We start from the raw sequence: 19,841 nt of genomic DNA, 5'->3' as shown, positions 1-19,841 counted from the left end.
CAGCCTTCACTTAGGCTTCATCCTTAATGCATTCTATATGTGGGCAATTTCCCCCTCCATCCACTTCTTGGAAGAACACAGCCAAAACTAATGACTGCTTATCTGTGGTCAGTGATGATGGTTGGAATTGAGGGAAACCCTGAAAATATGTTTTAGATGATTTCTGATTGATCTCATTAAAAAAACAAAAACAAAAACAGACGATTGTAATTATTGATTTTTGTAATTGAATCGTTTTCTCAGTTCAAAGTCCTGCAGGTGGCTTTCGGTCTGTTTTTTGCTTCCTGTGCCCTGGTGTCATTATGATCTCTATTCCTTCTTAGTTTCCCAGGCTACTGTACAAGGTTAGATATTGCCATCTCCACTCTAAAGCAATATTATAGTGTTCTTCCTTTGGGTCAAGAAGTTGTCTAAGTAAGTATACATTTGTACAGAATTTGAACCTTGTTTTTGAATATAAATATACTGACCTTATTCGTGTTGAAAAATATTTAAAACCTGCTCAGCCTACATGTGTTTTTCAGCACTTCAGAGTCCACAAAGCACCATTTTCCCTCTGAGTTCCCAAAATAGTCTCCCGAGGTAAGCAGCCTCCTTGCTACGTTCATCTCTTTCCATTACAGCAAATGACTCCTTTCCTGGTGAGCTGCTGTTGTAGCCGAATGGGAGGCTTAATCACTCTTGACCACTCGGCTCCCTCTTTCCCTTACACATACTCTAGGGCAATGTGCATGTCTGTAATAATAATAATAATAAACAATAATAACAATAGCAAATAGGTCACCATTCTAAGATGACAGTATCTATTAATGAGCCTGTAGATGTCAAGGACAATGCACTAAATTGTATTTTTGTAATGATATCTAAACTGATTTAAGAGTAGGTCAACTATTTTATCCAAGGAGAAGCTATTTATAGCTTTGGCATTAAAAGGCAGGAAATAGTATTTACAATAGCTTTCTGACTTCATTGTTTTCTAAATCCTTTCCCTTCATATTCATGTGTTATGTGTGTCAGATATTTATAAAATACAGCCTTGACTCCAAAGTACTATACTGTTTCAAAGCCTTTGCTGATTCACCATTCCTGACCAATACTTCTGAATTCCTTAGCCTAGCATACAGATCCTTTTAAAGCACTTTTTATTTTTAATTACATTTATATGTGTACATAGCAGAGGGGTTTATTCTTGTGAGGGCTTGCAGATTCATTTCTAATACATGCATCCTACTTTTCCAAATACATCTGTACCTATATTTATGAGAGAACTATTAGAAGCTATTATCAAGAATAGTCACAGACTGTTCAGGTTGTACATAAGCAGGGCACAACAGCTGGTGGTTTCTCAAGGGTACCAATAGCCCCATCTTTAAAATGGTTAACTGACAAACCTGTGTGGGTAGAACACTGTGTGGCCTTTGACATAGAAAAATTACAGGCACTAGAACAGCTGGTACAGGAGCAGCTAATGCTCAACATATTGAAGAATCGACCAGTCCTTGGAATTCTCCTATATTTGTCATTAAAAAGAAATCTGGAAGCCAGGCAGTGTTGGCACTTGCCTTTCATCCCAGCACTCAGGAGGCAGAGTCAGGCAGATCTCTGTGAGTTTGAGGCCAGCCTGGTCTACAGAGCGAGGTCCAGGACAGGTATCAAAACTACACAGAGAAACCTTGTCTCAAAAATAAAAATAAAAAAGAAATTTGGAAAATGGAGAATGGTAACAGATCTAAGAGCTATTAATAAGGTGATTCAGCCAATGGGCTCTCTACAGCCTGGAATTCCCTTGCCTTCTTTATTACCTAAAGAATGGTCTATTACAGCGACTGATTTAAAAGACTGCTTAAAAAAAAAAAAAAAAAACTATACCTTTACAAAAACAGGAGAGAGAAAACTTTGCCTTCACAGTGCCTACTTATAACAATTATCATCCTGTTAAAAGTTCAGTGGAATGTTCTTCCACAAGGGCTGTTAAATATTTGTACAACAGCCATTAGAAATAATTCATAAACAATTCCCTCAACCTATAATTTGCCATGGATGATATCTCACTAACTTATTCAGATACAGATACTTTAGAAAAAATGTTTGAAGAAGTAAAGAAAATTTTGCCTTGTTGGGGATTACAAATTGCTCCTAAAAAAAATAGAAAGAGGAGATTCTATTAACTACCTAGGATATAAGATAGGTTTACAAAAAGTTCAACCACAGAAAGTACAAATCAGTAGATTAATTTTTGAACTCTTAATGATTTTCAAAAATTGCTGGGAGTTATTAACTAGATACAGCCAAAATTGGATTGACAACTCAAGAGCTAAGTAGTTTATTTTGAACCTTACAAGGTGATAAGGACTTAAATAGTCCAAGAAAATTATATCTGAGGCTGAGAGAGAATTGACTTTGATATAAGAGAAATTACAGGATGCACATGTGGATAGCTTAGATCCAGAGCTTGATTGTATCCTGGTCATACTTCCTTCTACGCATTCTCCTACTGGAATTCTTATGCAGAGAAAATATAGTATCTTAGAATGGATTTTTTTTTTGCCACACAGAGTAAAAAAATTAAAGACCTATGTAGAAAAGTTTTCTGAATTGATTCTGAAAGGAAAAATGAGATGTTGTCAATTAACAGGAATTGACCCAGCAGAAATTGTGGTACCTTTTACTAATGCTGACATGGCCTCATTATGGGCAGAAAATGAACATTGGCAAAAAGCTTACAATATTTTTTGGGAGAGATTAGCAACAAATATCCCCAAAGCAAGAGATTTCAGTTATAAATAAAACTAATTGGACCCTTCCTCATATTGTATGGGGAACACCACTTTCTGGCACCCCTACATTCTATACTGATGCAAACAAATCAAGAAAGGCAGGTTATAAATCAGTACATTTAAGTAAAGTGGCTCAAAGCCCTTATGAGTCAGTTAAAAAATCAGAATTATATGCTATTTTCATGGTATTATTAGATTTTTTTTCAGAACCTTTGCATATAGTTACTGACTCTCAATATGCAGAAAGAGTTGTTTTTCATATAGAAACTGCTGAACTTCTACCAGATGATTCAGAATTAACTTTGTTATTTATTCAATTACAAGAAATAATCAGAAATAGAAGTCATCCCTTATATAAAACACATATCAGACCCCATTCAGGCCTGCCAGGCACTCTAGCACAAGGTAATGATGAATTAATCAGCTATTGGTAGGAAATATGCTAAAATCTTCAGAATTTCATAAAAAAAACCCACCATGTTAATAGAAAAGGTTTGAAGAAATATTTTTTTCTATCACTTGGCAGCAAGCCAAGGAAATGTCTTACTTGTTCTTTGTATAATCAAACTCTATTACCTATGGAAAGTAACACAAAAGGTACTCAAAGAAATGAAGTTTGGCAGATGGATGTGTTTCATTTTGCTGAGTTTGTAAAATTAAAATATGTGGTCCATATCATAGATATTTATTAAGGATTTCAATGTGCAACTGCTTTGAGTTCTAAAGAGGCTGATTCTTTAATTACACATTTATTAGAAGTTATGCTTATCACGGGAATATCTGTACAAATTAAGACTGACAATGCTCCAGCATATGTCTCTAGTAAAATGAAATAGTTTTTTGCATATTACAATATAAAGCATATTACAGGTATACCACACAATCCTACAGGATAAGCAGTTATAGAAAGATCTAATCACACTTTAAAAGATATGCTTAATAAAAAGAAAGGGGTAATAAAGACCCCTAGAGATCGATTACACAATGCTTTATTAACTTAATTTTTAAAAAAAATTCTAATGAGAAAGGAACCACAGCTGTGGAGGGATATTGGATAATAGGAAAAAAAACCCCACTGAATTAAATCAGCCTATATACTCTAAAGATGTGTTGATCTCAAAATGAAAATCAGGCTATTTTGTTACACAGGGAAAGAGCTTTAGCTTTTGTTTCCACAGAAGAAAAGTTATGGATACCATCAAAATTAATAAAGATTAGATTTGGATGGGCGAGATCTCTTGATTAGGAGAGGTGATAGTTCATCAAACCACATGGGCATTCCATTTAAATTAACTTATAAGATTAACAAATGTCTTTCATTTGATCAGACAACCTTCCAAAAAGGGAAACTCTCCAAAGTTAGGGTTGGGGCAGGGTTTTGTTTTTGTCTTTTCAAGAGAATAAAAGCATCCAACTAAAAATCTGAAGACCACTAGACAAATGAGACATCTGAAGAAAAAGGACAAATCATCCAGAGAAAACGTCCCAAGAAAAAGAGTAAATTGGCTTAATGGTATAACACATTTCTAACATGAAAAAATTCCACAAATCTCCTCAAATGTTTGTTTCTGTAGTTCTCTACAAACAGATAGTCTTTTTATAGTCCCAATTCAATTAAAATTTAAAGCTGCCTTTGGAGTTGGAGCATGGCTCTCTCCTAAACCCAATCATTCTTGTTGAAAGAAAATCCAGAGTTTCTGTCTCAAGTCAGAAGAGTCACCTGGTATGAGACAGAAGGAAACCAAAATTAAGGGACCATTCTGTTGTCATTAATATCATAATTCCTTGAATTTATTTTGACTCTTTTAAAACTTTTCTTAAGGTATAAATATTATCTCAGATTTCTATATATGTGTGTATATATATAATAAGGTATATATATATAAACTTTCTGCTGTGATATTAGTGGTCATATAGAGTATTAACTAATTCTAGATTTAGGCTTCATCTAGATTCTTGTATGTGATTTCAGGCTTGAGTCTGAAGTAGGTGATCAGGAATTAAGCTTGTGTATTCTGGGTGTATTTAATAGATTGTGGACCTGTAACACCTCCAAGATCTGCTGCATTTGACATTTAAAATGTTTAAGTTTTCTACAGTTACTGAAATCATTCCTAATAGTGACGTATGAAATCTCAAAAAGGATGATGGGGCCCCACAATGATGATTCCACCTGAATTGTGGTAATGCCACTAAGCTGACAAACACCACTCAAAGATCAGCTTTGGATGACACACTGCTTAGGACAATTTCAAGGTGGTTAGCTAAGATGGTCCAGCTTCATGCACTACTCCAGCCAGGACTTCAGACAAGCCCAACATCCCCACCAAGCCTGAACAACAGCTAGCTCTCCCAGGACTTGATCTTTATCTCAGTTTTCTTCTGGGTCCCCTAAAGATGCTGTCACCCCAAGACAACAGGAAGTAATTTTAAGATAGCAATGTCCACATTCCTAAGAGGTGGGGTGGATGGTTTTTGGTCATTTGGTGGATGTTTGTCATGATTTAGGAGGGTTGGTTACAAGTTGTTATTGGTCATGGTCAGGGAGGAAACAGAGATTAGATTCAGGAATCTCATTCTAAAAAGGAAAAGGGGGCATATAAGACTATTAGGATAAAAGGTATATTACTGACTAAAAAGGCTACTAGTCTCAAATGTTTTACATTGGTATAGATTTGTTATATTGACAAAAATTTAAGGTTATTTTTGTTATACTATATATATGTTTCTACTTTGTTTAAGATATGTTTGAATATTGATAAAAATTTAAGGTTATTTTTGTTATATTGCATATATGGTTCTATTCTTGCTTAAGATATTTTGTATATTGTTACAAATTAAGGTTATTTTTGTTATACTGTTTTTTATGTCTTTATTTCTTGTTTAAGGTATTGTACCAATGCAGTTCATTTAAAAATGCAAAGTGGGGCTGGGGAAATGGCTCAGAGGTTAAGAGCACTGTCTGCTCTTCCAGAGGTCCTAAGTTCAATTCCCAGCAACCACATGGTAGCTCACAACCATCTATAATGAGATCTGATGCCCTTTTCTGGTATACGGCAAACTTGCAGAAAGAACACTGTTTACATAATAAAATAAAATAAAATAAATCATACAAAAAAAGCACTGGCTGCTCTTCCAGAGGACCTGGGTTCAAGTCCCAGCACCCACATGGCAGCTCACAACTGTCTGTAACTCCAGTTTCAGGAGACCCAAAACTTCCCATGGCAAAACACTAATATACATAGATTTAAAAACAAACAAACAAACAAACCAAACAGTAAAAACACAAAGTTTTAGTCCCTGAAAACTATTTAGGATAATAAAAAAAAAAGACAGGTGGTAGTTAGTCATTTATAACAATCAAACTTATAGTCATGTTAGGTACATTTTCAAAGTCAAACAGAGATATATTTTAAATAGATAGGTGGTCTTCAAACAATCCAAAGACCTTCTGAATGTGGCATTTAAAATGTTTTAATAACATAAGGATTTTCATGACAGTTAAACACATCTGCTCCTGACAGCACCAACTTACTTAAAGTAAGAATGGTGGGCATTAAAGAACCTCCATATGAGGTTTGCCTTCAATGTGGCAAAGCCAGCCCGTTGGACAAGAAATTGCCCTTGTTCAACTGCTGACAGTATGCTGTCCAAATTGGACAAGCAGGATACAAAAGACGACAACAGCCGGACATTGCCAAGACAAAGTAGGACAGTCCTTCAAAATTTCCTGCTTCACAAAAAATTCTGTCATATATTCCAGGCCTGTAGCCAAAGATGGATGCCCCAATGTTGCATAAGAACCTTGGGGTGACTGTCCAGAGAGCCAGATGTCTCTGTCATTTCTATGTTTTGGAAGTTGTTTGCTCTGCACTTTCTGTTTATTCAGGTAATAGTACATCCCTCTTGGGTCTCTGACAGTGTTGAAGACTAGATAGTTATAGTTAATTTCCTTAGTTATGATAAAAAGTAAACTAGGTACAAAACTTTGGACTCATCAAGAAAGGTTAGATAATGGGGTGTGTTCTCTGAATTTGCCAAAGACAAATGGACTGGACATTGTGAATGTAATTGTTTTTTGGTCATCTCCCCATCCTGCTGTACAGAACACAGAAATGAGGACAGATTTCCAGCAGCCAACTTGGACTGTGGAACAAGGTCTGAGTCCCTGACCCTGAGGTCAGCAGCACTCATACAGCCATTGTTGTGCAAGCCCTCGGGATTGCCTATCTTTAGACTCTGAACATGAGAACACCATCCTCTACCTTGTCTAAGCCATAACTAACTACTTTTTTTTTTAAAGGGCTTTGTGGAGCTTTCTACACGAGCACTGCATCTACATCACTTCCCTCCTACCCCTTTCTCCCTCCATCCCACTTCCCCTCACAAGTTCATTATCTCTTTAATTTTTATTGAGAACATGTATATAAAAGCTGCCGAGTCCATTTAGCATTGCTTATTTATACACTTGGGATCGGACCACACACAGGATGTCATCCTTAGAAGAAAATTATTCTCCCGCTCTCAGCAGCCATTGAACATCTGAAGCCCCTCATATGGGGTGAGACCATGTAGAATTTCCCTGTCCACAGTGGCATGACAACTGTATTGTCATTATGCCACTCTTTCTCAGACAACCATATTGTTGAGACTTCACAGGTCCATTTCCTGTCAAGCAGGAGGTGTCCTGTGCCTTTGGATGCTAAGCCACAGTTTTGTTAAGTTTTCTGAACTTACTATTAACCAGCATGCTACTCAACTTCAGAAGCCATATGATCCAGAACAAGAATACTTTGCACAATATAAATGTTTAATGGTAAGATAAGCACCTATTTCTGTGCTAGGTATTCATGAAAAATAAAATTGTAAGGAAATATTTTTTAAAATCCACCAGGAAAACTACCTCATTAAAAGCAAGACTTTATCTCAAAACAAAAACAAAAAAGAAAAAAAAAAACTGAACATGCAAGCCAAGTCATTGTATAATAAAAGAAATAATATATGGACATATCTGCATTGATTTTTAAAGGGGACATCCACTACACTGGCTTTGAATTCTTAGGTCTGAGCCACTAACAATGAAATGTGGGCTCTTGGGGAAAGATCCTTGAACTTTTTGGTCCTTAGTAAAATTAGAATGTTAAAAAAATTAATGTGAGGGTTATCCGGAACTAAAATCCTGGGCACTTCAACATACATTTGCTTCAAAGAATACTTTGCTATACTTTTCCAGTCTCATCTCTGTGTATTAAGAAGTATTCGAATTAGTCAATTATGTCATTTTCGGTTTGGTTCTAAGGAAGAAAACTGTCTATAAATACAGATGCCATAGAGGGAAATGTCCAGTGACTCCACACACTTCCTCCTTTGTGTTTCCATGGTGGCTTTTGCACATATCTACAGGATATGGGCACAGCGTTCCTGAGCACTATGGCTTATGGGTCTATGAGCCTGCTCCTCTAGGGCCTGTTAGGTTCTCCAGTAGAGTGAGTGCAGGATACCCCATTCCTGTGTGAGGCAGGGACCTGTGTATACAGCAGGAAATTAATAAGTGTTTGCTGAAGAGATGCATGAAAGGAGTACTGTGTGAAGAGATTCTGGTGCCAGGAGATGTTGACGCATCTTTCAAGTCATGACTTCAAGTTTTATTTCTTTTTGCCTAGAGTTAACTTTTTAGTTGATTTGTTGAGTATTTGTTGACCACCAACTTTAGGAACACTTGGTAATGTGTGCAAGCTGCTTTATTTCTGGTTTGGTTATTGCTATCTTAATTTAGTTATAAAAAGGACAGGGTGGTTCATGCTAGTATGGATCAAAAGCTTTTCATCTGTGAACTGAGGACTCTACACAGGGTGTCTTCCACTCATCCTGGGCCATGAGGCAAGAGGAGAGAGGGGTACTAGGAGAGAGGGGCATTAGCACCGTCCACTTCAAGGGTGGCTGGAAGACTTTCCTTGGGAAACTCAGCTAGACAGTCCCATGGATAACCTAATTAATGTATACCATAAAGCTTCAAATAGGGGTTTTCTTATAATTGTCTTTTTTCAGTTCCAGTTCCCTACAAGAAATACGGTATCGTGCCAAGGTCAGGGTCAGCATCTCTCTCCAAGCCCTGGCCACTCTCAGGAGGAAGATGTCACTCAGCCAGACTGTTGAGATTCACAGCTGGAATCTGCACAGGCCTTTCCCTAGCTCTGTTGTGCCCCTTCTATAGACCGTGGAATGCTATGGGGTGCAGAGACGGACTGTGGTGGAATGTTTTTCTCAGTCTGGGGGAAGACTGGAAACCAATCTATTTTTCCATTTTATATTTTTTATGTCATTTTCTCTCGATATGGCTGAATGGCCAAACCCACAGCCAGGCTCTTTTGCCTGTGTGCTCTGGTTACAAAAGCAGCTGCCCGGGTTCTCATTGTCTTGTTTGCCATTTAAATTAATGCAGTCACTCTCCTCCCGCCCTCCTAAGGAAGAGCAAAGAAAATCAGGAAGGGCCAGCAGCTTTAATTGCAACCAAATGCCCTGCTCCCCACTGGCTCTCTTTCCTGCAAGTAAGTCTCCTAGAGTGGCTGTGGCCCAACAGGTACTCTGACACAGGTGTCCTGCATCCCACATTACTGAGTCCCACAGGAAAGACAAAAGGTGACCCCAGTACCATTTCTATACACCTTAGTCAGGCCTTGACCAAGGCCAAGCCATTTAATGACCACATTAAAACATAAATACAGAGAGACCTTGGGAGTTAAAGTAAAATCAGGTCATTAGGTAAAAATAGATTTCAATAAAGGTAAAATGTCAGCATTAAAGAGCATACCGCAGTACCCTGGGGTTCCACATACTGTCTTCATGAGCACTTGGTGTTCCACAATTTTAGAAAGTCCAAAATCAGCTAGAAAAACAAGAGAAGAGTTGAGTGTGCCAAGACATTTCGCAGCTTTTATAAGCACTTCTGCTTTTCAAAAACAAAACTATGTATTTGTTTACTTCGGATCTGATGGTGGGTGGATGTGGGTGGAAACAAGTCACTTTTCTGAAACTAAAAAATAATAATTCAATCATTTCTTTAACTTGGAAAAGCATGACTCATAAATACAAATAATTTATAATGCTTGATTTTTCTTTAAATCTCAAAAACATTAACATTTTCTTAAGAATTGTAACTGTGATGTTTCTAATAAGAATTCCCACTAACTCCCAGAGAGCATATATGCTTAGTGATATAATTCAGAATCTTTAATTTACCGGTGAATAAAATATAGATTTTTTTCATAGATGACATGGAAATAAACAGAAATGTCAAGAGCTTATTCTGATTGAAAATAAATAACATCAGTTCCCAATGTCTGTCAGATAATAATTTATGCTCAGAGAATGAGTAAAGGCTTTTGGGGGCAGCTCAAATTCTTCCTATTTATTCCTCTGTATATTACCTAAGTAAAATATTATCCAAGTTGCTACAATTGACCTATGGCTGAGTGACTTCTCTTTCAAGCATGTCAGAAAGCTGCTCCAGACCAATCTTCAAGGGAGGCAGGTGCAGAACAGATACCATTTTAGACTTCAAAGATACACCCACATTTCCACGAGGCGCCTGACCGCATCCCTGGGCACAACAGGCAGTCCTTCAGAAAGAAAGGCTGTCCTGCCCAAATTAGTATCTATCCATCCATCCAAAGAGATCTCTTTAAGGAGCAAATCTTTGAAAGTGATGTCAAAGGAAATGGAAACTCCCTGCTGCCCACTGTCTTTCGGGAGTGATTAACGGAGTGAGCTGGCTGCCCAGCAGGGCTTTGGTGCTGCTTCTTTGGCTGCTTGTTCTCATGGTGCATACTCAGCTGCCTGAGCTCCTCCCCAGTAGAAGAACTTAACTTTCAGAGGTGTTAACACTTGTAAATGCAGTGAACACATCAGCCTAGCTCTGAAGGAAAGCCCAGGAAGTCTCACAACCTGCAGCGGCTTTTATACAGATTCTGCCCAGGAGACTTCAACTCTTTACAACTCACAACTGTCTTTGGAAATGAAAATTTGCTTTATCAAGTATGTGGGATATAAAATGTATTTTCTCCTAATGGGCTGATTTCAATGGATAGATGAGAATTGCCCAAAGTCCATCTTTATAGTTTTTCTGAATATGGGGTGGATTTCTAGAGTCAATAGTTTGAGAAAGTCTTGTAGTGTGAATCATATGTTGATCTACACATTAGCATTTTGAAAGTCCTATGAGGAATGCAGAAGTAAAAATATTATGTCATTTGGCATTTTCTAACTTATTCGACCAACCACAGACCCTGTGTAGAACTATGTTCTCCACAAACACACATACACAAAAAGGGAATTTTTCATCAATTAGGCAACAGCATCCTGTAGAGAACAATTTGGAAATATGATCTTTGAGTTTTCTCTGCTAATATAAACAAGTGATTCAGAGTCAACATTCACTGATTTATACCAAGTATTTTTGTATTAAAGTTCTTCATCATATAAGATTAAGCTCCAAATAATTTGTCAATTCAAAGCTAAGAAACAAAACACAGGTCACCTTTTCACTATAAATTTATTTACAAAACACAAGGTTATCTTCCGAGGTCCTCATCATCACTAAACACCAAAACTGGGACTCATTTGAGTGTCCATCAATGGCCCAGGGAATTCTAGAACATAGCATCAGATGAACAGTCCAGAAAAGGGCATGAACTAACAGACAATGCATTATTACTCACAGATGCCAAGTATTTGAGGAAACTGGGCAGAGGCAATCCTGGGTAGGACAAAATTTAAAATTCCACAGAACAAATGTCTTCTGCTCTGGGAAAATGGGTCATGAAAGATTAGAAAACCTTCTTACCAATTTTGAGAGGTGCATCTGGGGCTGGAGTTGCATAGAGAAGATTCTCTGGTTTGAGATCACGATGGACGATCCCATTTTCATGCAGGTACTACACAGGGAAAATATGAAGTAACAGTTGTGTAATTTTATGTATGGTTCTGATATCTCTATCTGATGTTTTCAGGTCTACCATAATCTTATGGCTCAACAGCATACATTAGGATTTTTAAAATACATATCACAAAGGAAACCATGTTGTAAGTATACAGATGGATGAAAAGCTTGCGAGTACTGGGGATGTGCATCAGTGGTAGAGTGCCTTCCTAGTATGAGGGAGGCCCTTGGTGAACTCAGAGACCGAGCCTCTCATGTTTCATCTGTCTCTATCAAATTCATAACTAAGTTCTGCCTATTTTAATTCCAAAATATTTCCCACGTGGTCCAGTTTCTTCATGTCATTACCCCAATTTATTCCCTTCAAACTATTCTCCGACAAAGCACAAGGGAGCTGTCATTTATTCTCCTTGGCAATGGGGTGCTGGCAGAGAGGAGAGTTCTGGATGCTGCTGGCTGGGGAAATCTGCGGTGTCCAGCTAAGTGGTCAACAAAACAAGAGGCAATAAAGAACTCAACTCTAATTCTCACTCTGGCTGTGGAATGAGTCTCCTGGCTTACCAGAGTGGGTGAACATGGGTAGGCAGGGAAGCATTCTCTTTCCAATATGCTCAAACACATATGCATGCCATAACATTTTAGTGAATGTATGTCTAAAAATAGGTTCCATGACAATGGTTTTATCTACACCATTTTCCCCCTAAATTCAACTCAAAATCTAAAAACACTGGCTTAGTTAAAATTTAATGAAACACTTATTTCTTTTGACAGCAATCATTAAATGGATCATTATCACTTTAAATAACTATCGTACAAGAAAGCAATGGTAAACAGGCCCAGTTTTAAAGACACAAATCTTATGCTGACAGAATATAAGCCTATAAACAAACAAAGCCTATAAAGAAAAATGAAGTGGCATATATATGTCGTCAACAAATGAACAGCATATAAAACTCATCTGTCTGCAGGATTAGAGCAAGTGAATGCTGTGAGGCAGCTTCCCTAGGGGATGTTGAGGATGTTTAAAAGGGATGCACGGGTGATCAATACATTTTCTCATTTTTCACTGTGTGATGCCAGGTTTGAGAAAAGAGGAGATTCCAGGCTAGAGGCTATAGAAATCTTTGGGTAATGAGATGTTGTATTAAAAATTATGCATAGTGTGGGTCAAGGTGCAAAAAAAGGTGGGTCACAGTTAACAAAGCAATAAACAGCAAGCAAGTTTTAGTACGAGAAACACAATATTCAGAGTGGGCACAGAGGAAATGTCTATATAGTCTTGGGACCCTAGAGGCACATGGCAGGGCTGGGGATGGGAGAAAACACCCCAATCTCAGGGGACAGGCAGCTTCTGCTCAAAGGTGGAGGAAGGGTATTAAAGACGAGAGTGTCTGACATAATAGGACATGCTTTCTATGCTGAAAAGGATGAGGCTGGGGATTGGCACAATGGGTAGGTCAAGAGTGTGCTACACAAGTGTGAGGAGCTGAGTTAGGATCTTCAGAAGTCACACAAAGCTTGGCACCATGGATGTCCATAATCCCATTGCTCCTCTGGCAAGATGGGAGGTAGAGATGGGAGAATTCTGGGAAGCCCGGCCAGCTAGCCTGGAGCAGGCAAACAGAACAAGAGCCCTCTCAAGCAAAGTCAATGATGGGGCTGAGATCTGAGATTGTCCTTTGACCTCCAAACACATGACACAAGAACACACACGCGCATTCGCAGCACACACACAAGAAAAAGGACAAAGAAAAAGAAAAAGAAGGAGTTGACATTGGGATACATCAGAGTTAAAAAAACTATTTGACTACAAATGAAAGGTAGATCACATAGGAAGAGAAGTGGAAATGTGTACATTTCCCTTCAAAACCCTTTTTATTCACAGATACACAAACAATTCCTACATTAATAAGTATGCATTAAAGTAGAATGTAGAATTTAAAAAGAAACTGATAGATCCCCTAAATATACCTTATCACATATCTCTTAAAAATGCAGCCATCAACAGCTCAAGTTCTCCTTTAAAGATTCGAAGATAATACTGCTATTCTGCCTTCAGGGGGTGTCTAGACGTGTAATTAAACTCTCTCTATGGTCCTAACAAAAACTGTGTCATTGTGTAATGAAAGCTACTACATGGCAATTTGGTTTAATTACAGCTCTGCTGTGTTCGATGGGCTGTGTGTGGTTAATTGATAATGTCTCAGGAGCTGGTAGGAGGAAGCTTGAGTCTCTTTAAAAACCTAACAGGACACAGAAGAACTAGTCATTACAGAGGGAAAACGGTGTTCTGGCTACAGTTTTCCTACAGGGGATGGAAATTAAACTGCATGGAGTTGTTCTTTTCTGTTCTTCAGGAAACTTAGAGTTAATACACCTAAGTTTAAGTAAGACTATCAGAGTGTGTATTCCATTTGTGTGTCCTATCTGCTGTGGACACAGGCCACTTGCATTGTCTTTATTTTGACCTCTCTATATGGCTTCAAAACTGTCTGCAGAGGAGAAGCATCTCCCATGACCAGGGCAACAGAACTTGCAATGTCATCTGACCCGGGCCTATTGTATTGTCTTCCTTGGTCCCTCCCACATCCCAAGTCTGGGATGGCTGTCACCTTCTCTAGGTCGGAGTCATCCTTGTGTGCTCCCCTTACTAGCCTTGAGCAATTTGACCCACAGACGTTCATTTCACCCGTTTGTTACTTTCATTTACATTGTCATTGCTTAGTAACAACCTTCATGGTCTCTCCCCACACGGCTACACTGCCAGTTAGCCTCCCCAGTAAAGTCCTATTTCTATATTCCTAAACCACAGAGAAGCTCAAAGCAAGGCCTGAGCTAAAAACAAAACGAGACTTCCAGCTGAAATCTCACGCCTACAAACTGAAGCCCGGTTTCTCCAGAATAAAAATGTTGAGTTCTTTAAAGTGAACCCCTAATTTGTGTCTGCATCTTTTTCTGAGATAACTGTTGATATGCACAAGCCACATAGTGTGATTATTCCTATGTCACGTTCCTATGTAGTTTCCCCAAAATATAAAGGTTCTGGAAATTGGGCCGAGGGGTCATATGGGTAAAGCTTGTGCTATGCAAGTGTGAGGACCTTCATGTGTGCCCTAAGAGGCTGTACCTGTCACCCCACTGCTCTTGTGATAAAACAGGACATGGAAACAGGAGATTTTCTGGAATCCTTGAAAGTCCTTTCATATGCAGTGGTTTTTTTTTCATTAACTGTCATTCTATACATATATGTGTATGTATATGGTATATAGACATATACATTCCTAAATATAACCTGCTCAGTCTGTATAATGTTACTTGTAAGTATGTTTTCAGGTCTGGTCATTTGGTATTGGATAACTAATCGATGCGCTCTTCCCTAGGGAAGAATCATTCTCCTGCTCCCAGCATTCCTCGGTATCCTGTAGTTCTTTGTGGAGGGTTGAGGCCTTGTGGTCTTTCCCATATCCTCGTTAGCATGTGTGTTCAGCTTGTGTTTAAAGTCCAGTTAGTGAGACTTACTGGGCTTCCGACATCACTAGGAGACACAATCTCACAACCAACTCCCTGATCCTCTCTCTGGCTCTTACAAGTCCCCCCTCCCCCTCTTTTGAAATGTTCCCTGAGCCTTGGGTGCAGGACTTGTATTGTAGATGGGTCCAGTGGGACCAGACTCCACAGCCCTGCATTTTGATTGGTTGTGGTTTTCTGTAATAGTCTCCATCTGTTGCAAAGAGATGTTTTTTTTTTTTTTTTTTTGGTTTTTCGAGACAGGGTTTCTCTGTGTAGCTTTGCGCCTTTCCTGGGACTCACTTGGTAGCCCAGGCTGGCCTCGAACTCACAGAGATCCACCTGGCTCTGCCTCCCGAGTGCTGGGATTAAAGGCGTGCGCCACCACCGCCCGGCTGCAAAGAGATGTTTTTTAATGAGGGGTGGGACTACACTTATCTCACTTATCTGAGGGTATGAGGACAAATATTTAAAATATAGTTACAGATCATGCTGGCTTAGAAATTCGATGACTAGAATGGTTTTTTTGTTTTGTTTTGTTTTGTTTTGTTTTTTACTTTATTTTATGTGCATTGGTATGAAGGTATCAGATCAAATCCCCTGGAACTGGAGTCACAGACAGTTCTGAGCTGCTATGTGGGTGCTGGGAATTGAACTCAGGACCTCTGGAAGAGCAGCCAGTGCTCCTAACCCCTGAACCATCTCTCAGGCCCTGGAATAAGTTTTTAATGGTATGTCTGCATATGCACTACATTTTTTTGTGACATATCTAACCTGTTGATAATTCTGCCAAGCATATTTTTCCATCTTAGAATTAAGAATTATATGAAATCTCTAATCTTCAGATGTTTTATTGCAGAATTTTCCGTGTGTCTTCTACAAACCTATTCAACATTCTCAGCTTTTCTTCTGCCTTCTCAATTATGTTTTTGTAGTTAATGTAGTTGTAATAACTGTTTTAATGTCCTGTCTACTGTTCCTGCATCTGCGTCATGAGTCTGTTGACTGGTTTGACTTCCTGATTCTTCATTTGCCCTGTAATTTTTGACTAAATGGTAGATATTTTGGAGTTTATCTGATTGGGTACAAGCACAGATGTAAATATTTTATATTTTAAAACTGTTCTGGATACAGTTTGAACCTTTTGAGATCTAAAGTCTGTTTTTAAGCGTTGTTATATCTGTGCACTGAGAGCACACTCTTCCATTCCCAGTATTAGCTGCATGTATGCTTCTATTCTGTGATTCTTTTCCCCCTCTGGCCTTGGACAGTTTCCTCATGGTTGTGGGCAGATCAGTTCTCCACTGAAAAACTGAGAGTGGGAAGCACCTGGAGCTTTTCAGAGACCTAGCTTTCTTCTCTGTGCTCTGTAAATGTGAGTCTCCGTGGGCATCCGGACATGGACTTTTGTCTTCTCATAGTAGAAAGGCTGCTGGAATCTGCCTGGCTTCTCCGCTCATGCAGCCTTGAAATATTTCAGTCAGTTCCAGTCCTGACGTTTGTTCTCCAGACACAGGAGTTACTGTCTTGGTCTGACTGGGGTCTAATATCCAAGGACCATATTTCATGTCTGAAGTTTTGTTTTGTTTTTTCCATAGAAAATGAAAAATTCCCCTTTACTTCATCTTTCTCAGATGCTGCCAATAGTAGAAAGTAGTAGTTCCCTACAATTGGAATTACCTTACATATTTGTGATATTTTTTAAATAAACCCACAAATGCAGTTGATGCTATTTAAAAATGCTATTGGAGTAGTCCCACATTTAGTTCAATATTAATTGACCTAGCACTTCATTGAATATTGGTGAACAATTCCACCACATTCATTCATACATTTCTAAGGTTTTTAACAACAAAGTAAGAAGCCACTTTAACTTGGTCCTTAGGCAGAAAATTCCCTCCATTTGTGAGCCGCTGGTAGTAGTTGAGAACAAAGCGAATCCAAAATTGTAGTGACATGGAAGGGGAAATTCTTCTTAAGAGAGGATGTTAGCCATACTTGGCTTGCAGGAAATCTCCTTGACCAATCTTAAACATACTAAACAGCTGGATCAGTACTTTAAAAATAACTATAGGCCGGATTTCATTCCAAGTAGAAAACATTTACCCATTTTTCTGTTTTACTACTTACATACTGATATTATTGATTGAAACAAATAAACACTTCAAAGCACTCTAAGTAGATTAAACATGCAATAATTACTTAAACATATCACTGAGACAACCTTTTCAAAGCACTGATGTGAGGAATTAAGAGTGAAGGTTCCTAATTCCCATATACTAGTAGCTACCTAACAGATCACACAGTAATGAAAAGGAGACTGAGCCATAAATAAATGCTTGAGAAAATAAATCTTACCTAATTTAAACATCTTATGATGTGTGTAGATATCAAAACAGTACCTGGTATATATTAATATGAATAATTCATATGTTTGTATATGCCAGTTGAAAACGAAGTTGCTTCAGTGTGATGCTTCCTGAGGTTTACAAAATAAACTTTGTATCTTATGACTGTTCAGAAACGGTTCATATTCTGTGATGGCCCCAAAGCCTCTTTCTTCTTCCTTTTTCTCTTCTTTCTTTTTATTTATTTTTTGTGACTTTCACATCATGCATCTCCATCCTATTCATTTTCCTGCCTGTATCCACCTTCTGCCCTTGCAACCTCCCCACCAAAATAAAATAAAAGAAAGAGAAAACAGAAAAATAAAAGATCAGGAAAAAAATCTATCTGGTCGTGAAGCTGTAGTGTGACACAGTGAGTCTCACAGTAAATCCTTTTGTCCACATATCGTTACTTGCAAGTGTTCATTGCAAAGAGTCATTGGTCTGGTTTGAGGCCTCCGGTTTCTTCTACACTCTCAATGCTGGGCCCTCCTCTTGGTTATCCTGTCGTCGCCCTGTGTTGTGGAGATCCTACAGCTTTGGGTCTACAGGACCGGTCCCTTCGAGTGCTCCAGCAGATCACAGATGAGGTAGATGTTGGGATGGGCCAACTCATAACCTTGGTTCTGGGCCTGGGTAGCTGTAGGATTAGTCAGCCCACCAGCTCTTCCTTGTCCTCACCACCAGGGTGAGCTCTCTTGAATTGCCCTGGTGAGTTTACCTCGTGGAGGGATGAGGAAGAAGCAGGGCTAGTTCTCCTGCTTTCCCATCCACAGGGTCACATCTATAACTTCAGGGCCACCTCTTGTGTTGCCCGGGCATAGTGTAGGGGTCACTCTCCTGAGTGATGCAGTTGATGAGGGTGAGGGGCAAGACTAACGCTCCCGCTCATAAGACCTCAGGGCCAGCTCTCTCACCTGCCTCGGGCATTGATGGGTAGGGGATGGGGCATCTCTCCTGGACCCACGCTGCCACATAACAGCTGAGTAATAGGGGCAGCTCTCCCATGCTCACAACTTTGGGGCTGGTTCACCCACACCTCCACCAATAGGGTTTGGCTCTATTGTGCTGCCCACAGGAGGTGCTTGGCATGCTCTCTCAAGTGTTACAGCTGGTGGCAGGCAGGGGCAGCTCTCCTGCCCTTATGACCTCAGGGCCAGATATCCAACCTGCCTCAGGCATTGATGGGGGTGGGGGAGGCTGGCTCTTGTTTCTGGTAGAGAATAATATCAAAAGATCTGCCGGGCTCTGTGGCCTTACATTTAAAGGATATAAGGCAATTTTGTCAAAACTCTGAAGGCTTCAACACATGAATTTGAAGTTCGTTATAATTCTAAGGCTCTTCGCCACATATGTAATTTAAAAGCATTAAATGTCTCCATCAACCAGGGCATTAATTCCCATTAAATAAAGATTTAGCTTACAGTAATTTCAGACAGTCAGGTGCCTTAAGGCTAGGGCTTTTAAAACCTTCTTTGAAGGATTCCTCTAGAGTCAGTTTAGATATTGAGAGATTATTTGGAGATGAAATCTCAACCCCAATACCTTCAAAAACAGGTTAACACAAATAAAATGAGTGAAGCACATGATTAAATGTTTTTGTTAATAACTTTAATCTTGCAATATGTGACCGGCACGTTCTAAGAGATTTACCAAGCATATTAATCCTTCCAAGTTAACTCCTCTATTTTGTGTATAAAAAAATAGCAACATTGTAACGTTCCATTATACCATGCCCAGTCGTGTTGGGGTCTATAGGGATCTATGTGGTCCTGGAGCCCCTGGTCTTAATCAGGGAACTTTGATGACTAAAGTTGTATTTTAAGTTTAAAGTACTGTGTTTAAGAGATCTATAAAACAAAAATGCCTCAAACTTATAAGACACACTTGTCCAAGGACAGATAACTTCCTGGAATACTGGGGGCCATTGTTCTTGTAAGATGGGAAAAGGGGGGATGTATGGATGGTATGTAGAGTGAGTAGAAAATTTCTTAATAAAGAAAAATGAAAGAAAAAATAAAAGAATCCTGTATAATAAAGCAACCTCTGGAGGCATCATGATCCCTGACCTCAAGCTCTACTATAGAGCTATAGTAATAAAAACAGCTTGGTACTGGCATAAAAACCGACATGTGGACCAATGGAATCGAATTGAAGACCCTGACATTAATCCATACACCTATGAACATATGATTTTTGACAAAGAAGCCAAAACTGTACCATGGAAAAAAG

At 38.9% G+C, this 19,841-nt stretch overlaps 1 protein-coding gene across 9 annotated transcripts in view; it reads right to left on the bottom strand.

Moving 5' to 3' along the window:
• Positions 1–19,841, bottom strand: part of Camk4 (calcium/calmodulin dependent protein kinase IV) — a 228,758-nt gene that overhangs the window by 29,201 nt on the left and 179,716 nt on the right. For all 9 annotated transcript variants that reach the window (XM_042264336.2, XM_076554885.1, XM_042264335.2 and 6 more), the window contains 2 exons: positions 11,620–11,710; positions 9,589–9,663 (listed from right to left, as the gene is read on the bottom strand). In XM_042264336.2, coding sequence (XP_042120270.1) covers positions 9,589–9,663; positions 11,620–11,710 — 166 coding nt within the window. The remainder of the gene's footprint in view (positions 1–9,588; positions 9,664–11,619; positions 11,711–19,841) is intronic.

The sequence above is a fragment of the Peromyscus maniculatus genome, chromosome 19 (assembly GCF_049852395.1).
Source record: "Peromyscus maniculatus bairdii isolate BWxNUB_F1_BW_parent chromosome 19, HU_Pman_BW_mat_3.1, whole genome shotgun sequence".
Classification (NCBI taxonomy): domain Eukaryota; kingdom Metazoa; phylum Chordata; class Mammalia; order Rodentia; family Cricetidae; genus Peromyscus; species Peromyscus maniculatus.
The sequence above is the reverse complement of the archived record's forward strand: the minus strand, read 5'-3'. Positions and strand labels throughout refer to the sequence as shown.